General features: G+C 56.7%; 1 protein-coding gene across 1 annotated transcript in view; it reads left to right on the top strand.

The window, feature by feature from the left end:
• JAKMIP3 (Janus kinase and microtubule interacting protein 3) overlaps positions 1-19,340 on the top strand; it is a 90,043-nt gene that overhangs the window by 16,366 nt on the left and 54,337 nt on the right. The window contains exon 2 of the mRNA XM_044659183.1: positions 11,329-11,826. Coding sequence (XP_044515118.1) covers positions 11,329-11,826 — 498 coding nt within the window. The remainder of the gene's footprint in view (positions 1-11,328; positions 11,827-19,340) is intronic.

The raw sequence follows: 19,340 nt of genomic DNA, 5'->3' as shown, positions 1-19,340 counted from the left end.
GCCCTCAAAACACCAACTTTCTTGCTGGGGTTGTTCCCAGGCTGCCCCAGGCTCATCTCCTGTTGGGTGCAGATCCTGGCGGTCTCTGTTCTTGGTGACAAAGGCTGGAGGAGAAGCAGCTGTTGCTGGGGACTGTAGCAGGTCAGCTCTTACATCCTGTGGTGGTAGTTAGTGGGTCGCTGGATCCAGCTTCACAGGGGCTGGCTGAGGTTCCAGCCTCCATGGACCCTTCTGCCTTTAACACTCATTCCTTATGTCATCAGTATTGGTTTGGTTTCTGCTTCAACTGTAGGCTTGACTTTCTGTTAAGTGAATGTTAGCAAATGTAGGAGAAGGGAAGGGAGGAAGGAAGGAAGGGAGGACAGAAGGAAGGAAGGACAGAGGGAAGGAAGGAAGGAAGGAGGGAACAAAAGAAGGAAGGAGAGAGGGAGGAAAAGAAGGAAGGAGGAAGGAAAGAGGGAGGAAGGAAAGGAATGAAGGAGGGAAGGAAGGAAGAGAGGAAGGAAGGAAGGAGGGAAGCAAGCAAGCAAGCATTTATGAAGCCCCTCCTATGTGCCAGGCACTGAGCTAAGCACTTTACAAATATTTTCTCATTGGTCCTCACAACAGCCATGGGAGGCAGGTGCTATTATGATCCTCATTTTTCAGGTGAGGGAAACTGAGTAAGACAGAGGATAAGAGGCCCAGGGTCGCACAGCTAGTAAGTGTTTGAGGTGAGATTTGAACTCAAACCCCCCTGATTCTAGGCCTACACTCTGTCCCCGGCCCCTGAGCTGCCTCCACCTCCAGTTCCATATCCCACCCAGCAGTGACGGCAGCCTTCGTGCTCCCTCCTGGCCTTCACCACTTAGTGCCTGGGCTTCCTTCTCCAGGGTCATCTGAGCAGTTTGGCCTCTTCCTCCATGCGGACACGCCACGTGCGCTCACACAGTCCCTCCTCCTCTTCTCCCAATACTTTCGTAGTGCCCCAGCCGGGCGTCGATTATGGTCGGTCCTGACTGACCAGGGTCCGACTGAGAGACTGATGAGATGAGAGCGAGGCGGCGTGGAGAAAGCTCGATTGGGGGAAGGAGGGTCCGGGGGGAGGAGCAGCGAGGCTCGAGGCCAGGCCAGGTGGGGCAATGGCAAGGAGGGCGAGGGGGAGATCAGCCCCAGCAAAGATGGCTGCCGAGGCTCCGGCTGAGTCGAGGAGGGCGCAGCCCTTTACGGGGTGGTTGTCAGGGATGAGGTAACCTGTGCTGCCTCTGTTGGTCAAGTCGGGCTTCTGGGGTCAAGTTTATAGGATGGCCCTGAGCGGGTGGGCGATCTCGGCCGCCCGGGTGCGGGGACCTCCCCAGGCTGATGGCCAGCGATGCGGGAGGTCGTCTGTCCTACTGGGGCTCCATTACAGCTGCTGGGAGGGGCTCGTCCATTCTGGTAGGGATTGGAGGAAGCGGGGTCCGACCTCGTGTCTATCCGTTATGATTTCTCCCCTCTCTGGTCCCAGGGGAGATGCCGTTTGGTTCTCTTACAAGTAAATTAAGCTGTTTTTTATAGAGGATTTTCCCTGGTCTGTGTGTGCGTGTGTGTGTGTGTGTGTGTGTGCGTGTGCGCGTGCGCCTGCCAGAGAGACAGAGAGAGAATCTGTGTGTGTTTGTGTGAGAGAGACAGAAAAACAGGAAGCCACAGAGACCACAGAGGGAGCTCCAAGGATCACAGGCTTGGCATTGGAAGGGACCTTCGACCTTCTGAGGCAACCTTCTCACTTTACAGAGGAAGCCCAGAGACGGAAATGACTTTTCCAAGATCACACGGTCAGTGGCAGAAGCATAAACTGAAGCAGGATCCTTGGACTCCCAGGCTACTGCACTGAGTCAGAAACTCAGAGCAGATTAAATCCAGACCTCCAGGGGGTGCACCCAGAGTGTTTCACCGCCTCGGTCCCGGGGTGTAGCTAAGCGATTGGGGGAGGCAGTGACTCGGAGGTCCTGTTTTCCAGCGAGCCAGTGCCAGGCTCTCTGCCTGGAGGAGCTGCGTGCGCCCTTCTTTATTGCATGGCTGGAATCTTCTTGGGGTCCCCGAGAACTCCCAGAATGGCCAGGAAAGCCTTTCGCTATCTGTAATTGCTTGAGGGTTGTGGGGCAAAGAGCTGGCCCTGGGGGAAGAGAGCCCCCCCGGCAGCCTTGGGGAGTCAGGCCGGTGGGGCTGGTGCCGCCTGACTGCACCCAGGAACCAGCCGTCTTCAGCAGCCCCCCGGGCCTTGCTCTGGAGCTTGCAGCGGATGCAGCAGGGGGCCGGGGGTACAGCTGGGAGATCCTGGACCGAAATCTGGTCTCTTCTTCGCTGTGTGACCCTGGGCAAGTCATTTCAACTCTGTTACTCTTCTTCTGCGCAGGGCCCCCAAGAGAGAAGCGCAGAAGCGGGACTCGAACTCGAATCCTCTGCGCCCCGCTCTCTGTGTTGCCCTGTCTCCGACGGCACGTTCTCCCCTCTGGCTCCATAGGTAGAGCGCCCAGCCCGGTGTGGAGCAGCCCAGAAGCTGCCCCTCCAGGAGGGAGATGCCAAGGCTCGGAGCTCCCTTTCCCAGGAGGACGCCGCAGGGACGGCTCTGTTGCTTGTGTCAGCGCCCCCCGAGACGCGGCCTCTCCGCCATTGCCATGGCCTGGATGGGCGGGTTGGCGCTCCTTGCCAGGGTCTCTTTTGCTGCTCACACATGCCGGCATCACATCGGATGGCTTTATGCATCCCCGTCGCTCCTGGCAGGCGTGTGGGCAAGCGACAGGGCTGGGACCCAGCCTGGGCACCTGGGGGGGCTCCCGCTCCGGCCGGGCCTCAAAGGGAGGCCAGGGAGTCAAAGAAGGAAGGTTGAGGCAGCTTGGCCTCCTCATGGCGGTTCCTGTGGGAATGCAAAGTGGGCATCTGACAGCGGGACTGGGCTTTGCCTGGGCCTCCTGCACCCTCTGGTCAGTGGTGGGGAGTCAGCTGGGGGCCGCCTGACCCCCTAGAGCCACCCCAATCACACTGTGGCATGGAGGGGAGCCAGTCTGGAAGGGGGAGACCAGGAGGGGCAGCGGGACACAGTGTGGGCCTGTGTCTGGCTCTTCCTCTTCCCGGCCGGGCACTCAGTCATTGTGGTTGGGTCGATGCGAGTGTGGGCAGAGTTGGCATCACAGCCATCTGCTGGTCAGGGGCTTCTGCCACGTGGGAGCGGGACAGCCTGGGGGGGGTCTCCTCCCCTCTCTGGTTTCCTCTTCTGTAAAATAAGAGGGTGGCATGTGGCCCCTCACCCCGAGGGCCTGCCTACTTTGGGGCATTCTGCAGGGAATTCTGGTGTCCATGGGTACCTGGTGGTCCTCTCCGGGGCTCAGACCCAGAGGGCTGCCCGGGAGAGTGGAAGCTTTGCTGCCATTGCTCTCCCCTTCCCATCTGTCCTGTGCCCTGTCCAGGGGCATTCCCCTGCTCCAGAACCTCCTCTGGCTCCCCATGGCTCACTAAATAAAGGGCAGACTCCAGCTCCAGCTCTCTAGGACTCCCTGTGTAGCCCCTGTTCACAGCGAGAGGCCTCAGGCTGGGGACACCCTCCATGGAAGAGCCAAGGTCCAACTTCTTAGGGAGGTAACAGGGAGCCACGGAGGGATTTGGAAGGGAGGAGTGACCTGACCAGATCTGCCCATGTGGCCTGCCAGTAGCATGTTGTGGCATGTAGCAACATGTTGTAGCATGTAAGGTCTGGTGAGGCACAGACATGTGGTTCTTGCCTTTGTCCTGCCTTCTGGTGTGTCTCTAGGAGTATGGCATGAGCCTAGAATAAATGACATGAGCCCCGGTGGCCATGGGGGGGCTGTTCTGAGTGTTCCCTGGTCACTCACGGCCACACTGGCCACCACCAGCGCCAATAAGCATCTCCCAGAAGCCCCTGCTGGCCACGTGGGAGCCGACCAGCCAAAGGGGGAGTCCTCAGGGCTGCATCCGGAGCCACTGCCAGCAGTGTGTTGGCACCCCTCACGCGTCCTGGACCCAGAGCACTCACTCTAAGGTCCTTCTCCTGACTGCCCCTGGGGAGCCGGGCAACTGGTGGCAAAACAGGCCTCTTGGAGGGGATCAAGCCCTGGGCACCAAACGCTGCTGCCTTCCCCTTCCTCTGCCAGGCTAGGCACAACCAGGAGCTGCCTGGGCTCTAACGCTGCTGCCCACCCCTTCCTCCACCAGGCTGGGCACAGCCAGGGGCTGCCAGGGCACAAATGCTGCTGCCTGCCCTTCCCTCTGCCAGGCTGGGGGTGCAGAGGGACAGTGAGGCCCCAGTTTGGGGCATGTTGAGCCTGAAACACTCCTGGGGAGTCCAAGGGGAGGTGTACAGCTGACAGTGGATGAGAGCTCCAGGCAGACTTTGGAGTAAAAGGCCTTCATTCCTAGTGGTGACTGAGCAAAGAGCTCGAGACATCCAGGGGCTCTGAGACCAACCCTTCTTCTCTCTGGAGAGTCCATTTTTTTAAATTTTTATTTTTTAGAAAATGTTCCCATGGTTCCATGATTCATGTTCTTACTCTCCCCCCCAACCTCTCACCCCCCATAGCCAATGTGCATTTCCACTGGTTTCTTCATGTGTCATCGATCAAGACCTATTTTGTTATTATCGATAGTTGCCCTGGGGTGGTCATTTAGTGTCTGCATCCCAGATCATGTCCCCGCCAGCCCTTGAGTTCAAGCAGGTGTTTTTCCTCTGTGTTTCTGCTCCCACAGTTCTTTCTCTGGATGTGGAGAGTGTTCTTTTTTTGTTTTGTTTTTGGATATGGATATATACTGTTTATTATTTGTAGGAAAGGAACTTCTATTCCTATACTTTCCAGTGTTTTCAATAGGAATGGATGCTGTATTTTGTCAAAGGCTTTTTCAGCATCTATTGAGATGATCATGTGATTTTTATTTGTTAGACTGTTGATATGGTCAATTATGTGGATGATTTTCCTAATGTTGAACCATCCTTGCATTCCTGGTATAAATCCCACCTGATCATGGTGGATAACCCTCGTGATCACTTGCTGGAGTCTTTTTGCTAGTATTCTGTTTAAGATTTTTGCATCTATGTTCATTAGGGAGATTGGTCTGTAGTTTTCTTTCTCTGTTTTTGGTCTACCTGGCTTTGGAATCAGTACCATATTTGTGTCATAAAAGGAGCTTGGTAGGACTCCTTCTTTGCTTATTATATCAAAAGTTTGTACAGTCTTGGGATTAGTTGTTCTTGGAAGGTGTGATAGAATTCACTTGTGAATCCCTCAGGCCCTGGCGATTTTTTCTTAGGGAGTTCTTTGATGGCTTGTTCAATTTCTTTTTCTGAGATGGGATCGTTTAGGTGTTTATTTCTTCTGCTGTTAATCTGGGCAGTTTATCTTTTTGTAAATATTCATCCATCTCACCTAGATTGCTATATTTATTGCCGTATAATTGTGCAAAATAGTTTTTAATGATTGCCTTGATTTCCTCTTCATTAGAGGTGAGGCCTCCCTCCCTTTCATCTTTGATACTGATGATTCGGTTTTCTTCTTTCCTGGAGAGTCCATTTTGAACGTTGCATTTAATCCAGTGTTGGGAATTGTAGAAATGGCTCTTCTCCCTCCTTGGTGGTTGGCTCTTCCCTCTTTCATTGATTAATCCTGACAGGTGGGCAATGAATAGTAGGCTGGCCTCAGGGCCGCTCTTCCTGCCTGGTCACCCAATCCTTGGTGTTGTCCAAAGGGCAAAGGGCAGGGATCCTCAGAGGTCCTCCTCTCCTATTGAAATGGGGAAGAGATTCCAACCAAGTGTCTACACTGAGCCTCGAAGAGGACATGGCGGTGTCAGCAGGCCCAGATTTACTTTTCTTTCATAAACGTCAGAGTCTAAACCTCTTCTCGTAGAAGACCAGCGGTTGCCTGTGCATTGCTCTGATTTTCCCGAGCCCCCACAATAGAATCCAGCAGAAAGGGGGTCTTTGGGCCCACACCTACCAGACCGAGAGCCATGGTTGCATTAGGGGTCCCACTAAAACCGGAGGCATGAGAAGCAAACCAGCCTCGTTTTCCAGGATCTCCAACAGGAAGCTGACTGCAGAATCAGAGACCCAGAGACCTGGCCCTTTCCCCACTGAACTCCCCAGTCCTGGACCATGATGGACCCTGACACGGCCACTCATAGTCCAGAGTTATAGAAAAACCTGCCGGGCCTGGACTGAGACTGGGATGTCCACTGAGATGTTGCCCATCGGAACAATCATGAGGGGCAACATTGTGAGTGAGTGAGTGGATGAATGAATGAAAGACAAAGTATTTGTTAAATATTGTTGATATTCATGGCTTCATGCTGTGAAAACTAATCCAAGCAGAGAGCTCCTGCCCTTTTGGCACTCACTTTGGAAAGGGGAGCAGCACCGGGGAGCAATGGCCACGGGAGGTGTCTCACGGGCACTGCAGGCTCGCAGGGATGACGGCTCGGGGTCGCAGGGCATTTCCTTGTCCTACCCTTTTGGGGAATGGTGGTGGGGGAATCTGATTTCTTCTTCCAGATGGTGGAGTTGACCGTGTAAGCAGCGGCATGGCCCAGAGATGGCCGAGGGCTATAGGAAACCTGGTGGGCTTGGGCTGGGCTCCTTGTGGATACTGCTCACCCAGCAGGAGCCTAAAACCCCAGGGCGGGAGCTGGACAGCCTAGTGTCAAGCCAAGAGATTGAAGAGTTACGTCCCCTCCACTGTGCCAGGATGGTACTTGGCTTCTGGAGACACCGTTGTTATCTGGGGAGCTCCTGAATGGCTCCTTGTCTTGTGAGGACTGGGCTTTGTGATGGTTAAAAAGGAGCATTGTCTGGTGCCCAGCCCAGCTGCTGACAAGTCAGAGAGCTCCCCAGTGGTCCCGCAGCTGGGCCTCCCTTGTCCGTATGCCAGGTATTGGCCATCTTCTGCTCCGTGTGGGATCAGACCACTCCGATGAAAACCTGTCCATCTGGGCAGTGGGCGTGAGAGTTCTGGCGCTTCTTCATCTTCTGAAAGAGAGAGAGCAGGGAGGTACAACTGGGGGCATCCCAGGCTCACGGAGCAGGAGCTGGCAGGCCTCCAGAGGCCATCTAGTCCAACCCTCTCATTTTACTGAGGGGAAAAGGGAGCTCCAGGGAGGCGATCGGATCATTGAGACGAGGGAGTCTTAGAGGCTTCTTCTCGCAGACTCGGGGAATGGCATGTAGACTTGGCGTCTGCTCACAGAATTGCAGAATGCAGAACGTGAGGTCCCCAGCAGCCATCTAAGCCAGCTCAGACATGGAAGGAGTCCCAACCAGAATCTCCTGACCAGGATTTGTCAAGCCTCTGACTGAGGCCTGAAGACAGCTCTCCTATCTCCAGCGAGTCTTCTGTGGACTAAGCATGCCCAGCTCCCGCCACTGGTGAATGTGTGCTATGGCCTAAAAGCCCCCACCATGGCACTATCACAGCATCCTACCATGTAGCTGGGTGTGAGTGGATAGAGCACTGGAGTCAGGAAGACTCGAACTTAAAATCTGACTCTTATCGTATGACCCAGGCGAGTCACTTGGCCTCTCTCTGCCTCTGTTTCTTCATCTCTGAAATAGCGATAATAATAGCATCTCCCTCAGGGTTGTTCTGGGGGCCAAATGAGACCCTCATAGTGCTTTGCAGAGCTTACAAATGCTATCAAAATGTTAGCTACGATAATAAATTCACAGGTTAAATACCCAGTCAAACGGGCGCACGCCAGCAAAGTCGGTTACTTTACGGAGCCAGACAAAATAATGTAAGAATTCATCTGGAGGAACAAGATCAAGAATCCCAAGGGAAGTAGTGAAATAAGAAGGAAGGAAGGAAAGAATGGGGCCCAGCACAGCCGGTTTCCAGATGATTCCTCCGAGCTGGCTTGGCATAGATTACAAACGAGAAAGATCAATCGTGAAACGGATTAGGTAAGCCAGATCCAGAAGCAACAAAACATAGTGTTCCATCGTGTCAGGAATCCACAGTCCTATGGAGGGAAAGGACTTTGTTGGACAAAAACGGCTCGCCAAAAGCAAAATCAGTTTGGCGGAAATTAGGGTTAGACCACCCACTGACACCACATACCACAATAAACTCTCAGTGTGCGTGGTTCTGTCACAGAGAAGGTTAGAGGAGAATGGAAGTGGGCACCTTTCACAACTGCGGCTGGGGGAGAAGCTGTGAACGGTAAAATAGATTATTTTAATGATCTAATAAATAGTTCAAAGAAGAAGTTATTACTTAAGGACACTAGTCTTCCCATCAAATATCTCGTTAAAGGTCTGAGGTACAAGACTGGGGGATGTCACCAGCATACAAAGCCAAAGCCATTGCACAGAAGCCAAGGAGCCAAAGGATAAAAACGAGCAGTTTCCCCCCAAATAGTTATAATAATGTTATAATTACATTATTACATTACGGTATTATTACAATAATAATTAGCATATTATTATTGTAGCATTCAGATAGTGCTTCGAGATTGCGAAGTCCTTTACGCGTTTTCTCAGGCAAAGTATACGCAAGCTCGTGATAGAGTTCCAGGTTTACTACTCCCAAGAGACAAGTTCAAACGAAAGCCACGCGGAGGCTTCATCTCACCCCCACCAGACTGGCAAAGTTAGCAAAATACAACAAATGATCTCTAGGAGAGATGAGGAGGATTCGGGCAGGCCCGTAACACACCGTTGATAGAGTTGTGGGTTCGTCCAGCGTTCTGGGAAATCATTAGAAACCGCCTCAAACAGTCACGGAACCCTCCGTTGCCTGGAGCCCAGACGTCCCGCTACGGGCATCAGTCCCAGAGAGGTCGCAAGCGAGGACGGGCTAGTTCAGCGAGACCTGAGAGTGGCAAAGCGGCTGCCCGTGGATTGGGGAGAGGAGAGCAAAGGGCACGTGGATTTGATGCAATAGCATCATGCTTAAGAATCGATGAGTGCGAAGAATTCCCAGAAATTTCATCAAGGAAAGCCTTATGGGAACCAATTGCTGGAAAACTCTGCTCGACGACTGCAATAACATGAGGAAAACAATATGAATACCTGACATTTATGTAGCACTTATGGGCCAGGCACTGTGCTGAGTGCTTTTCATGACAACCTGAGATGGAGGTGCTGCTATTATTCCCATTTCACAGAGGAAGAGACTGAGGCAAGCAGAGATGAGTGACTTGCCCAGCCAGTCAGTGACTTACTGGCTAGATGGCCAGTAAGCCCCTGAGGCTACACTTGAACCCAGGTCTTCCTGACTGCAATCCCAGAGCTCTAGCCACTAACTGCCCCGCTGCCTCTGGGTCAAAGCACATCCCCTTCCTTTCAGCAGGGAGGAGGAGGACGCTAGATGGAGGATGAGACGTGCGTTATGCAACAACGTTTGCTGTGAGAGGGGCTTTCTGGGCCCTTGGGAAGGGGCTACAAGGAAACAGAAGGATTCATGGGATATCAGTTAACAAAAAGGCCTTCCGTGTTCGTCAGAAGCCTGAGTTAGAGCCAAGAAAGCTGCTGCCGAGGAGAAAGGCTTCCTGCCAGGGATGGGGGTCAGAGCCCCGGACTGCTGCTCCCTTTCAGGCGACACCTCCAGAGGGGGTGACTGGGAGGGGCCACGGAGCACGCGGCAATCATTGGAGAAGTGAACTGAGGGGGTCGAAGCTAGAGAAGAGAAGAGGACTCGGTCTGAGCAGGTCACTGAGGGCTGCCCGTGGACTTGTTCTGCTCGAGCCTGCAAGACAAAGCGAGGAGCAGCGGCTCGAAGGGGCAGCGATGAAGATTTCCGTTTGGGGCGAGGAAACCCTTCTTAATGGCTTGAGAGGAGGCCGCTGGGCTAGTAGGCCTCTTCCCAAAGTCCACTTAGCAGAGCGGGTTTATCGTGTCGTCTTTTTAGTTTTTAATTTTCTCAATTATATGCAAACAAAAATGCTCCCTACTCATTCTGCAGTCTGCAGTCCTCTCCTTCCCTCCCCTCTGCTCTTCTCGAGAAGCCAAGCAATTTGATAGGCGTCGTGCATGTGTGGTTATACGAGACATTTCCATATTGGCCATGTTGTAAAAGGAAACACAGAACCCTCCCGCCGCCCCCCCCCCAAGAAAAAAGTTTAAAAAACGACGCTGCCATCTTCCTTCACAGGCCGTCTGCTCGCTTTGGGAGGTGGATACAGATTTCAGCATTAAGCCCCTTGGAATTGTTTTCAAATTGAATTGCTGAGAATAGCCGAGTCTTTCACAGGCCTTTATTGCTCTTGCTATGTACAGTGTTCTCGTGGTTCTGGCCACTTCTCCCTGCATCGGTTCACCTAAGTCTTCCCAGGATTTTCTGAAGCCGTTCCCCTTGCCGTTTCTTCTAGCCCCAGAGTGTCCGAGCCCAGGCAGATTCACAGCTTGTTGAGCCACTCCCCAATGGATGAGCATCTCTTCAATGTCCACTTCTTTGTCGCCTCAAAAAGAGCTGCTCTAGATATTTTTGTGCAAATAAGTCATTTTCCCTTCTTTTATTTCTGTGGGACACAACCCTAGGAGTAGTATTGCTGGGCCAAAGGGCACGCACGACTTCATAGCACTTTGGGTATGTTGCTCTCCAGAATGCTTAGATCACTTCACAACTCCACCAACAATGTATCAGGGTCCTCATTTTGCTACATCCTCTCCAGCGTTCGTCATTTTCCTTTTCTGTCATATTAGCCGATCTGAGATGTGCAGGGGAGGGGGGCAAGGTGTATTCTTACAACAGGAGGCTTCTTCTTCACTTTGGAGTCCCTTCCAGAACCAAGATTCCGTGATTTTGTAGAACTGACTATCATACGGCCAGTTAGTGGTAGGCACTGGCCAGGACCCTTGGCCCCCTGCCTCCAAGGCCAATTCTCTTACTCCTCTCCTGTGTGTTTCTGATTTCTCTCTTGTGTTCATATAACCTGACCTGGAACGCCAGCAGGAAGATGGCCAGTGTGGACAATTTACAGGAACCAGCCAAATTGGCCTCCCAGTGAGGTCTTTGTTTACCCTCAGAGGTAGCCCGTTCGAGCCTTAACACCGAGGGATAAGGTGGCGGCTCGATTTGTTTTTCTGTCGCAGCACATTCCATACTAAGAATCGCCATGGAGACGGGATCCACATTTGGCATGAGAGTGGACGTCCCCTCCCTGTATTTCCCGACCACGTCACTCATTTTAAAGGGCGTCCCAATTCGCGCCACATCGCCGATGGGGTTCCGGTTTTTTCCTCTGGGTCTGGTGGAGAAAGACCCTGGGAAAGGACTCCCCCTCCTGCTTTGCGCCCGGAGGCTCCCCCTTTGCTCCCCGGGTTCCCAGCCGGGCCGCAACATAACGGTTCTTCTCTCCTTTCTGCAGGTCAGTAAGGCCGAGCGGGAGAAAACCCAGGAGATCCGGCAGGCGAAAGAGCACGAGCAGCGCAAAAACACCGTGTTGGTGACGGAGCTCAAAGCCAAACTCCACGAAGAAAAGATGAAGGAGCTGCAGGCGGTCCGCGAAGCGCTCCTGAGGCAGCACGAGACGGAGCTGCTGCGCGTCATCCGCATCAAAGACAACGAGAACCAGCGGCTGCAGGCGCTCCTGGCCGCGCTCAGAGACAGCGCCCCGGATAAGGTCAAAACGGTGCTCATCTCCGAGGCGCGGGAAGAGGCCAAGAAGGGCTTTGAGTTCGAGAAGCTAAAAATGCAGCAAGAAATCTCTGACCTCAAGGGAGCCAAGAAGCAAGTGGAGGAGGCCCTGACCCTGGTCATCCAGGCCGACAAGATCAAGGCCGCCGAGATCCGGAGCGTCTATCACCTCCACCAGGAGGAGATAACCCGCATCAAGAGAGAGTGCGAAAGAGAGATCCGCAGGCTGGTATGTGTGTGCCCGCTGGCTCCTGGGGTGGCCGGGCTGGGCAGCTTCTCTTGGGTTTCTGCTCTGCCTGCTCGGGGGGCGGAACGGGTCTGGGTTGGGGTCAGAAACGACAGAGACACAAGACGGAGGGCCGTAACCGAGTGCCGTCGAGCCAGCCGCCCCCAGGCTTGGCCTCGGCTGTTTAGAAAGGGAGAAAATGTGTCCCAAGTTTCTCAGATTTCCCCAAGGCCGTCCCATTGCCGGGTCGAATACGCACCGCCCCCACTGCTAGTTCCCAGCAGCCCCCGGAAAGGCCAGGGAGGCCTCCTCTTTCCTAGGCGCCTGGCTCTGTCGAGGTGTTCACTTCCTTTCAGTTCCGCATTGAACCCCTGGCGAAAGCTCAGCCCTGGTCAGTGGAGGCGTGGAGAAAGCAGACACGCTCACCCCGTGTGGCACAGAGTTATAGCGAAGGACTTTTCCAGAGCGTCAGGAAACGCGGAGGGGTTCAGCAGCACGGGGGCAGGGAGGTGGCGGGTGGCCGTCCCCACCCTCTCGGGATTTGGTCCGGGTGATTCCGGAGCTTCTGCCCCTGTTCACATTTCAGAGGGTCAGCGGCCGTGCCGGGGAAAGGGGTGCCTTGGTCATTCTCCCTTCAGCGAGCCCCGGGCAGTCCCTTGAGAAATGTGCGTCCCCCGCCACACCGGCCTTCCCATTGCCAGAGCGCCAGCGAAAAGGTCTTTAATGGCTTTAAAAAGAAGTTTTAAGGAATATTTTTTGGTTTGGATCTCGCCAGAGTTGCCGTCCCCCTCTCCTTCCCAAAGAGCCGCCCCATCTAGCAATACAGGTTTAAAGACAAAGAAAGGAAAGGGGGCGTGAGCGTCCCTGCCCTGCACCCCGACAAAGTCTGAAAGGCTGCTCCGTGTGTGGCACCCATCCGTCTCCCCTCTCTGCCGAAGGCCGGCCTGGGCAGGTCCTCTCGTCCCTCTTCATTAGAGCCCTGCCGGGTCTCTGGACTCGGCGCCACTCACTTCTCCTTGCCCGGTGCAGGGCGCCCATTCCATGTCCTCGGCTGTGCTGACCGGCTCCCGGGTCTTCTTGGCTCCACTCGCTCCCCTCCGCGTAGTTCCTGGAGAGAGACCTTCCCAGAGCCCTCTGCGGCCGGGCCTTCGCCATTAGCACGGAGCGGGGTAACGATCCCCCGCAGGAATGTGCCTGTTCCCTGAGCCGGCCCCCAGGCGATGGGCACGGCTTCATTCCAGTGCGCTGCTGCTCTGCCCTGCGTGTGGGGTCTCTGGAGACGCTCCTCTCCTCGATGGCCTCCGGGGCCACAGGCCGGGGACGACTCGGTCCTCGTGGGCCCGATTCCGGGGGGCTTCCCAGCAGTCCGGGAGGGCTCCCGATCCGCCGGCCCATCCTTCCTCTCTGCCTCTTGGCAGCCCCCTCTGTGGGGGAAGTCGGGAGCCCTTGGCAGGGCCTCGGAGAGCCGCTCCTTCCCGATCCTCGGGTCCCGCTCCGTTGGGGAGTGGCGCCTCGTCTTCTCCACATCGTCCTCTGCAGCTCTTGGCCACCGAGCGCGGGTCCGAGAAGGTGGAGAAGAGATTCCCGCCCAGCCGCTTCCCTCCTCATTCCAGATGCGTCGACCCGTCCGGGCAGCAGCTTTCCGTCGGTCGTCGGCCTTTTCTAGCTCCTTGTTCATGTGGCCTCTGTCGCTTGTTCTGCTAAGACTAAGAGCAGGAGAAGCAGCCAGCCGCTAGGGGGAAGGGTGGACGGAGCGACGGCCTGGCCCGAGTTCAAATCCAGCCCCAGACACCTCGCTGCGCCTGCCTCTATTCCCGGATCTGTAAGGGGGGTTGTGAGGAGCCGCCGAGATCATTTCTGTAAGATGCTCAGCACAGAGCCAGGCACAGGATCAGCGCCCAGCACAAGTCCGAGCCCACACGGGCCCCACGTTCCGGCCCCCTCGCAGCCACGCCAAAGAGCTCCCGAGTACTACAAGGCTATTGTTGTGGCTCCCCCACACGAAGGAGGGGCGTCTTCCCAAAAAGAGAGGCAGCACCCCGGTTCTCCATCGCCTCTTTGGTCTGGAGGACGCCAGGAGACAGTGTAGCATCTGGAGTCGGAAGAGCCGAGTTCAAGTCCCAACTTTCCCACTTTGGTGTGACCTTGGGTAAATCGTTCTGCTTCTCTGGACCTTTGTTTTCTCCCCTGTCCCATGGCGGTGCCGACACCGGCACTACCTACAGAGCAGATGGGGGAAACGTTCTGTGAATCTTCGGGAATTTTGCAAATGGCGATAGTGAGCCATGACTGTCGTATGGAGGAGGGAAGGTGAGCCCAAAGTGGGGGCCTTCAAAGCCTCACAATCACTGCTCGGTCCAGCCCAGTCTGGCCCAGTCAACATCTCTGCCCTTTCTGCGACTCAGGTGACTTCCTGAAGTTTTCAATGCCTCGTGGGACCTAGAGCCCGAGCTCTGGGCTTGTCTAGAGCAGATTCGAGCGTGAGATTAAAGGCTGGTTGGGTACGAGCCGATCCGTGCTTTCACCAGAGTCTCGGAACGCAGCCGTGTCGTTCTCTGCAGAAAAGGGGAGCAGAGAGGGCTCTAGAGGGACTCTGATGCAAGCCCCCCATTTGGCAGATGTGGACATCAAGGCAGAGAGGAGGAACAGCGTGCAGTGGTGAATGCCAGCCCTCTCGTTCATTGTCTCGATTCTCCCCTCCCTCTGAGCCTTCACTGCCCTCTGGGGCCTGTCCAGCCCTCGGTCCATGGGCCCAGGACGCCCCACCGGAGGAAGGCACTCGGGGGCCCTGAAGAGCGGACCCTGGCGTCCTCGGGTCCATCCGTGTGGAGGAAGGAAATATGGCCGTGTGTGCTCCAGCCAGCCCATCTCTGCAGAGGCTCCCTGCAGGCTCTGTCCTGGGTCCTGCTCCCTCTCGTAGCTCCCAGCTCGGTGCTGGTCAGTAAGGCTGACCCTCAGACTTGAATCTCCAGCCGCGTTCTGGGTCTCTCTGACTCAGTGTCCAAATCAGAGCTCGCAGCCTCCTCTCCCATTCTGTACTGCTTGATGGGGCTCCCCCATTCCCCCATGCCTCAAGCTCAGCACCCCCCATCCAAGATGGCGCCAAGGCCCTCAGTTTCCCCTTTGCGTCCTCTCTTGAATCTGCTCCCTTCTCTCCTCCGACACAGCTGCCCTGTTGGCGTAGACCCTCATCAGCGCCCCCCGGACGAGGGCAGAGAGCTGCCCCCGGGCTCCGTCCTCTCCAATCCGTCTTCCATTCCGCCACTAAAGAGACTCCTCAAATAGCCCCTCATTTTCCAGGCTGATCCCTGCAGATGCCAGAGGAAGGGTTGGCACCTGAGCTCCTGCCCCTGCCCGCCCCGGAGCCCGGCTCTGGGAGTCGGGGAGCTCCTTCCTCACCCCCTGCAGCTCCCCTTTCTGTGGGACCCCCAGCGACGAAGGGGAACAGACTCTTGGCTGGCCTCGGGGCCTCGCTAGTGTTGGGAGGACCCCAGCGCGCTTGGCAGGGGCCGTGGGAAGGGACGCCGGCAGAGGAGCCTCATTGGGCACATGGGGACACGGCGGCTCAGAGAGGTAGAGAACCCGCCGAAGAGCACCCGGCCAGCCAGTGCCGGAGGCTGGATTTGAACTCAGCTCTCTCCTGTTCTTTCTGGAGCCTTTCCTGTTTGTTAGCCCTGCTTGGGCTGCCAGCCAGATGCCCGCAGGGCTCCCCCCACCTGGACTCCCAGAACGAGAGTCCTGGCAGAGCCCGCGCCCATGCCTGGGGCCGGGCCCTGCTCTGTCACACAAGGGGAGGCCACGTGGAATGGCCCGGCCAGTCCCGAAGAGCCCAAAGTCCAGGCACGCTGGGCAGCCAAGCCGCCACACTGGGCAGTCTGGGAGGAAAAAACAAGCCCGACGCCTGCGGGTGAGAGCCGAGGGATGGACTGTGCCCACGTGCCTGGGGACACCTCAGAGGAGCCGGGGCAGGTTTGCCAGCCCCATGCCACAGGGAGGACACCAGGCTCCTGCTGAGGTGGGACAGCCCCTCCTCCCCCCCGGGTGCCCAGATCGGAGCCGGCTCTAGGACATCCGGAGAGGGCTGCGACAGCTTTGGGAAACAAAGACCAAGAACTGGAGAAGCCTCACACCGGCGACCCTGGCCCGGAAAGCTCACCAGCTTGGCTTCTTGCCTGGGCAGGTGAGGGAGAGAGGACTCCTCTTCTGGGGCTTCAGCACGAGCCCCTGCTTGTCGGTCTGGGGGCACCCAGGATGCCGGCAGGGACGGGGGAGCCTCTGGGCAGAGGGGCCGCAGGCTGAGGAGGGTCCCCGGCCCACGAGGCCAGCTGCTCTGGCCAGGGGGCAGCTCCAGGCCCTGGCCGGGGACAGAGGACTGAGCCGGACCTAGTTATGACTGCATGACTGCGGGCCGCTCCCTTCTTCTCTGGGCCTCGGCACCCTCACTTGTCCTGGCCGGCCCTCCTCAGGCTGGCTCCCTTGGGCCCTGGCTCTGCTGGTTCTGTGAGTGGTTCTGGGCCCGGGCATCAGCCTTTCTGGAGCCTGGGAAAGTGCGTCTGGTGGAGGGCTGGGCCCTGCCGGGCATCTCCTGAGAGGCCGCTCCTGGGCAGGGGAGGGGGGCGCAGGGGGGCGTCTGGTAGAGGCTCGCGGTGCTGGCCCAGAAAGCCCGGCCCGTCTCTGCTCTTGTGAGCCCCAGAAGGCCACCAAACCTCAGCCAAGTGGAAATCTAAATGAGAAAAGAGGGAGACGTGCCAAGAGCTCGGCGCCCGCCGGAGCCCAACATCTCTCACCACAAAAGCAGCCCAGACCCCTTCCTCGCTGAGTGGCCCTGGACAAGTCACTTAACCCCCATTGCCTTTCTGCCTTTCTGCCTTGGCCCCAGGGCCGGGACTGATCCTGAGACCGAAGGGAAGGCTGTAAGGAAGAAGGGAGTCCCTTATCCTCGGGGGGAAGATGGCTTCGGAGGAGTTCAGGACTGCCCAGGGTCCCGCAGAGACCCCCAGGGCCACCAAGAGAGCTTCCAGCGCACCAAGGCTGGGCATGGGGGTTCTGGCTGGATCTCGGGGTGTGGCCCCGTGGTTCCTGCATGGGTCTGTAATGCCTGTGCCTCTCCCCAGCCCCGGGAGCGAGTGTCCCGTTATGCGGAGGAAGCCGAGTCTGCCATAATTGAAGTGACTCATAAGACGATGGACTTGAAACAGCCCCGGAGGCCATCCAGCGAGCCCTTTACAGATAGGGAAACTGAGGCCCAGGGCGGGGAAGGGACCAGACCAGAAGCACATGGGATGAGATTCTAGGCTCCCGCTGTCAAGGCCGCCTTTCTGTACCTCCCCCCAGGCTGCTTCTGTCCTTACTCTTCGGGGGTACCTTTTGGCCTCCCCAATAATAAAGCGTGTCTGAACTCCCGAGAATTCGGCTCTTCTTCTTCAGGACTTTCCTCTCTCTGCGTGCAGAGCTGGTGGGGGTGGGGGGACCCAAGAGCTCCGCCGGGCTGGGGGCAGGGCGGGGCAGGGGGTCGTTACTGGCCCAAGTCCGGGAGGGGCTGCCCTCCGAGCCCAGGTTCCCCAGGCCCCCTCCATGCTGCCCGGTGGCTATTTCCGAGCCTCCAAAGCACCTTCTCTGAGGCAGGTGAGGTAAGTAGGAAAAGGTAAGTGGCAGCGGCCGGGTCCGAGCCATCAGTAAAGTCCCCTGGAGGGAGGGGAGTGCTTAGGCCAAGGCGAGAGCCCCCAGGACGGAAGGGGGGTGGGAGTGACGCCGAGGCATTCCCAAAGGATCCTGGGCCGTCGAAGCCGTTGGCCAAGGCCTTAGCTTTCAGGTGTGGACGTGCCCCAGAGGGGGGAGAGGTAAGGCTGGGGAGCTCCACCGCTATGGAGGGGGGCCAGGGCGGGCGGGCAGCAGCTTCCCTGGCAGAAGGAGGACGAGGCCAAAAGGCTCAGAGTGACTCCGAACGCCGCGTTGGTAGAGGGAACGAAGGAGGCAGAAGGCAGGCTCCGATGGGGAGGCCCGAGGCGGAGGAGGGAGACGACGAGTGCTCCGCAGAGAGCTCGAGCTTACGGAGCAGGCCGGAGGGGCTTCAGGAGAGGAGAGACGGCCGGTCCCAGGCAGGAGCCCGCCTCGTCTTCGTCTTCCTCACAACGGAACTCGGGGAAGCGAGAGGAAGGGCCGAAGAGGAGGAGAGCAGGAAGCCGCTCTCTGCCAAGGCGCAGCCGAGGACCGCCTGCTCCACGGCTTCCGGCGGCCCAGCTCTGGCGATTCCCATGAACGCTCGGTACTTGCAGAAGGACCTCAAGAAGTCTGGACGGCCATGACGAAGTGTTGGGCCAGAAACTGCAAACCGCAGCGGCGGGCAGCACCGTCTGCGCTCTGGCCTATTGGAAGAGACCCAGGAGAGAAGACTCCCGGGGGGGGGGGGGACAAGGGGCTCCGGAGGCAGCAGCTGCCAACAGCATCGGGGTGTCTGGATCGTGCCTTACGGAACAGGGCTGACAGATTCCTGGCCAGAGACGGAGCTCACGAACACGGGCTGCTCGCGGCGAATTTGCCAGACGCTTTACCAACCTAATTAAAAAGGCCCGAAGCTCATGAGGACTGGGAGGGACCCCTTCACTGGGGTGCTGGAAGGGGAGGAACTCTCGGGAAAGGCCAGGTGGCCCAAGACAGCAGGGTCTGCAGTGCACTGCGTATGTGGAGTTTCTTGTGGGTCAAAGGAGTGAGATCCGGGTGGGACCAAGGCTAGGGGGTCGTAAGCACCAGGCTGGAGCCTAAAAAGAGCCAGACTTGGATCCTGCCTCAGCCACTTATTGGGCAAATCCGTCCCCTCTCTGGGCCTCAGTTCCCCATCTATAAAATGGGAGAGTCGTCTCAAGGACTTCGAAGGACCCTCTCAGGTCCAAATCTATGATCCCCGAGTCAGGAGACGATAGAGTTCAAAGATCAGGTTGGAGCTGAGTTTTGTGTGTGCCCCTTGGGAAGTTGCCTCACTTCTCAACCTCAGTTTATTTATTTGTAAAATGGGGATAATAATCCCCGCCTCAAAGGGTAGTTGTAAGAAGGGAACTTTACGAGTCTCCCCCCCCCCAATAAGGAAGGGAAAATTGGCTTTAGAAACAAAGTCTTGGTCCTCAGCTACAACCACCGGGCAGGTTCTCTCTTGGTTTTCCCTAGGAAGAACCACCCGGCATCTGCCTGTTTCGTGGCAGGGATGCTCTCTGCTTGTATGTCAGTTGGTCCTAGCTCCTGAGAAGGCAGGCGAGGGTGCCAGACCTGGCCCAAACCTAAACCTGGAGTGGTTGTGAATAGGCATCTCCTGCCTGGTGGCCAGGAGACTTGTTCAAGAGGACTGGATCTCTGTTAGTGCATGTTCCAGGGACACCCCACTGGTCTGAGAAAGCTCAGCATTTCCAGTCTCCCAGAGGGAAAGCCGTGGTACCCAGCTGGAAGCTTGGCAGAGATTGGCAAGCCAGCACTCAGCCATTGTTCTTTGTTGCCCACATTTGCCCTGGGAGCTCCCCTCACCTTTG

This window comes from Gracilinanus agilis, chromosome 2 (genome assembly GCF_016433145.1).
Source record: "Gracilinanus agilis isolate LMUSP501 chromosome 2, AgileGrace, whole genome shotgun sequence".
NCBI classification, from domain to species: domain Eukaryota; kingdom Metazoa; phylum Chordata; class Mammalia; order Didelphimorphia; family Didelphidae; genus Gracilinanus; species Gracilinanus agilis.
The sequence above is the reverse complement of the archived record's forward strand: the minus strand, read 5'-3'. Positions and strand labels throughout refer to the sequence as shown.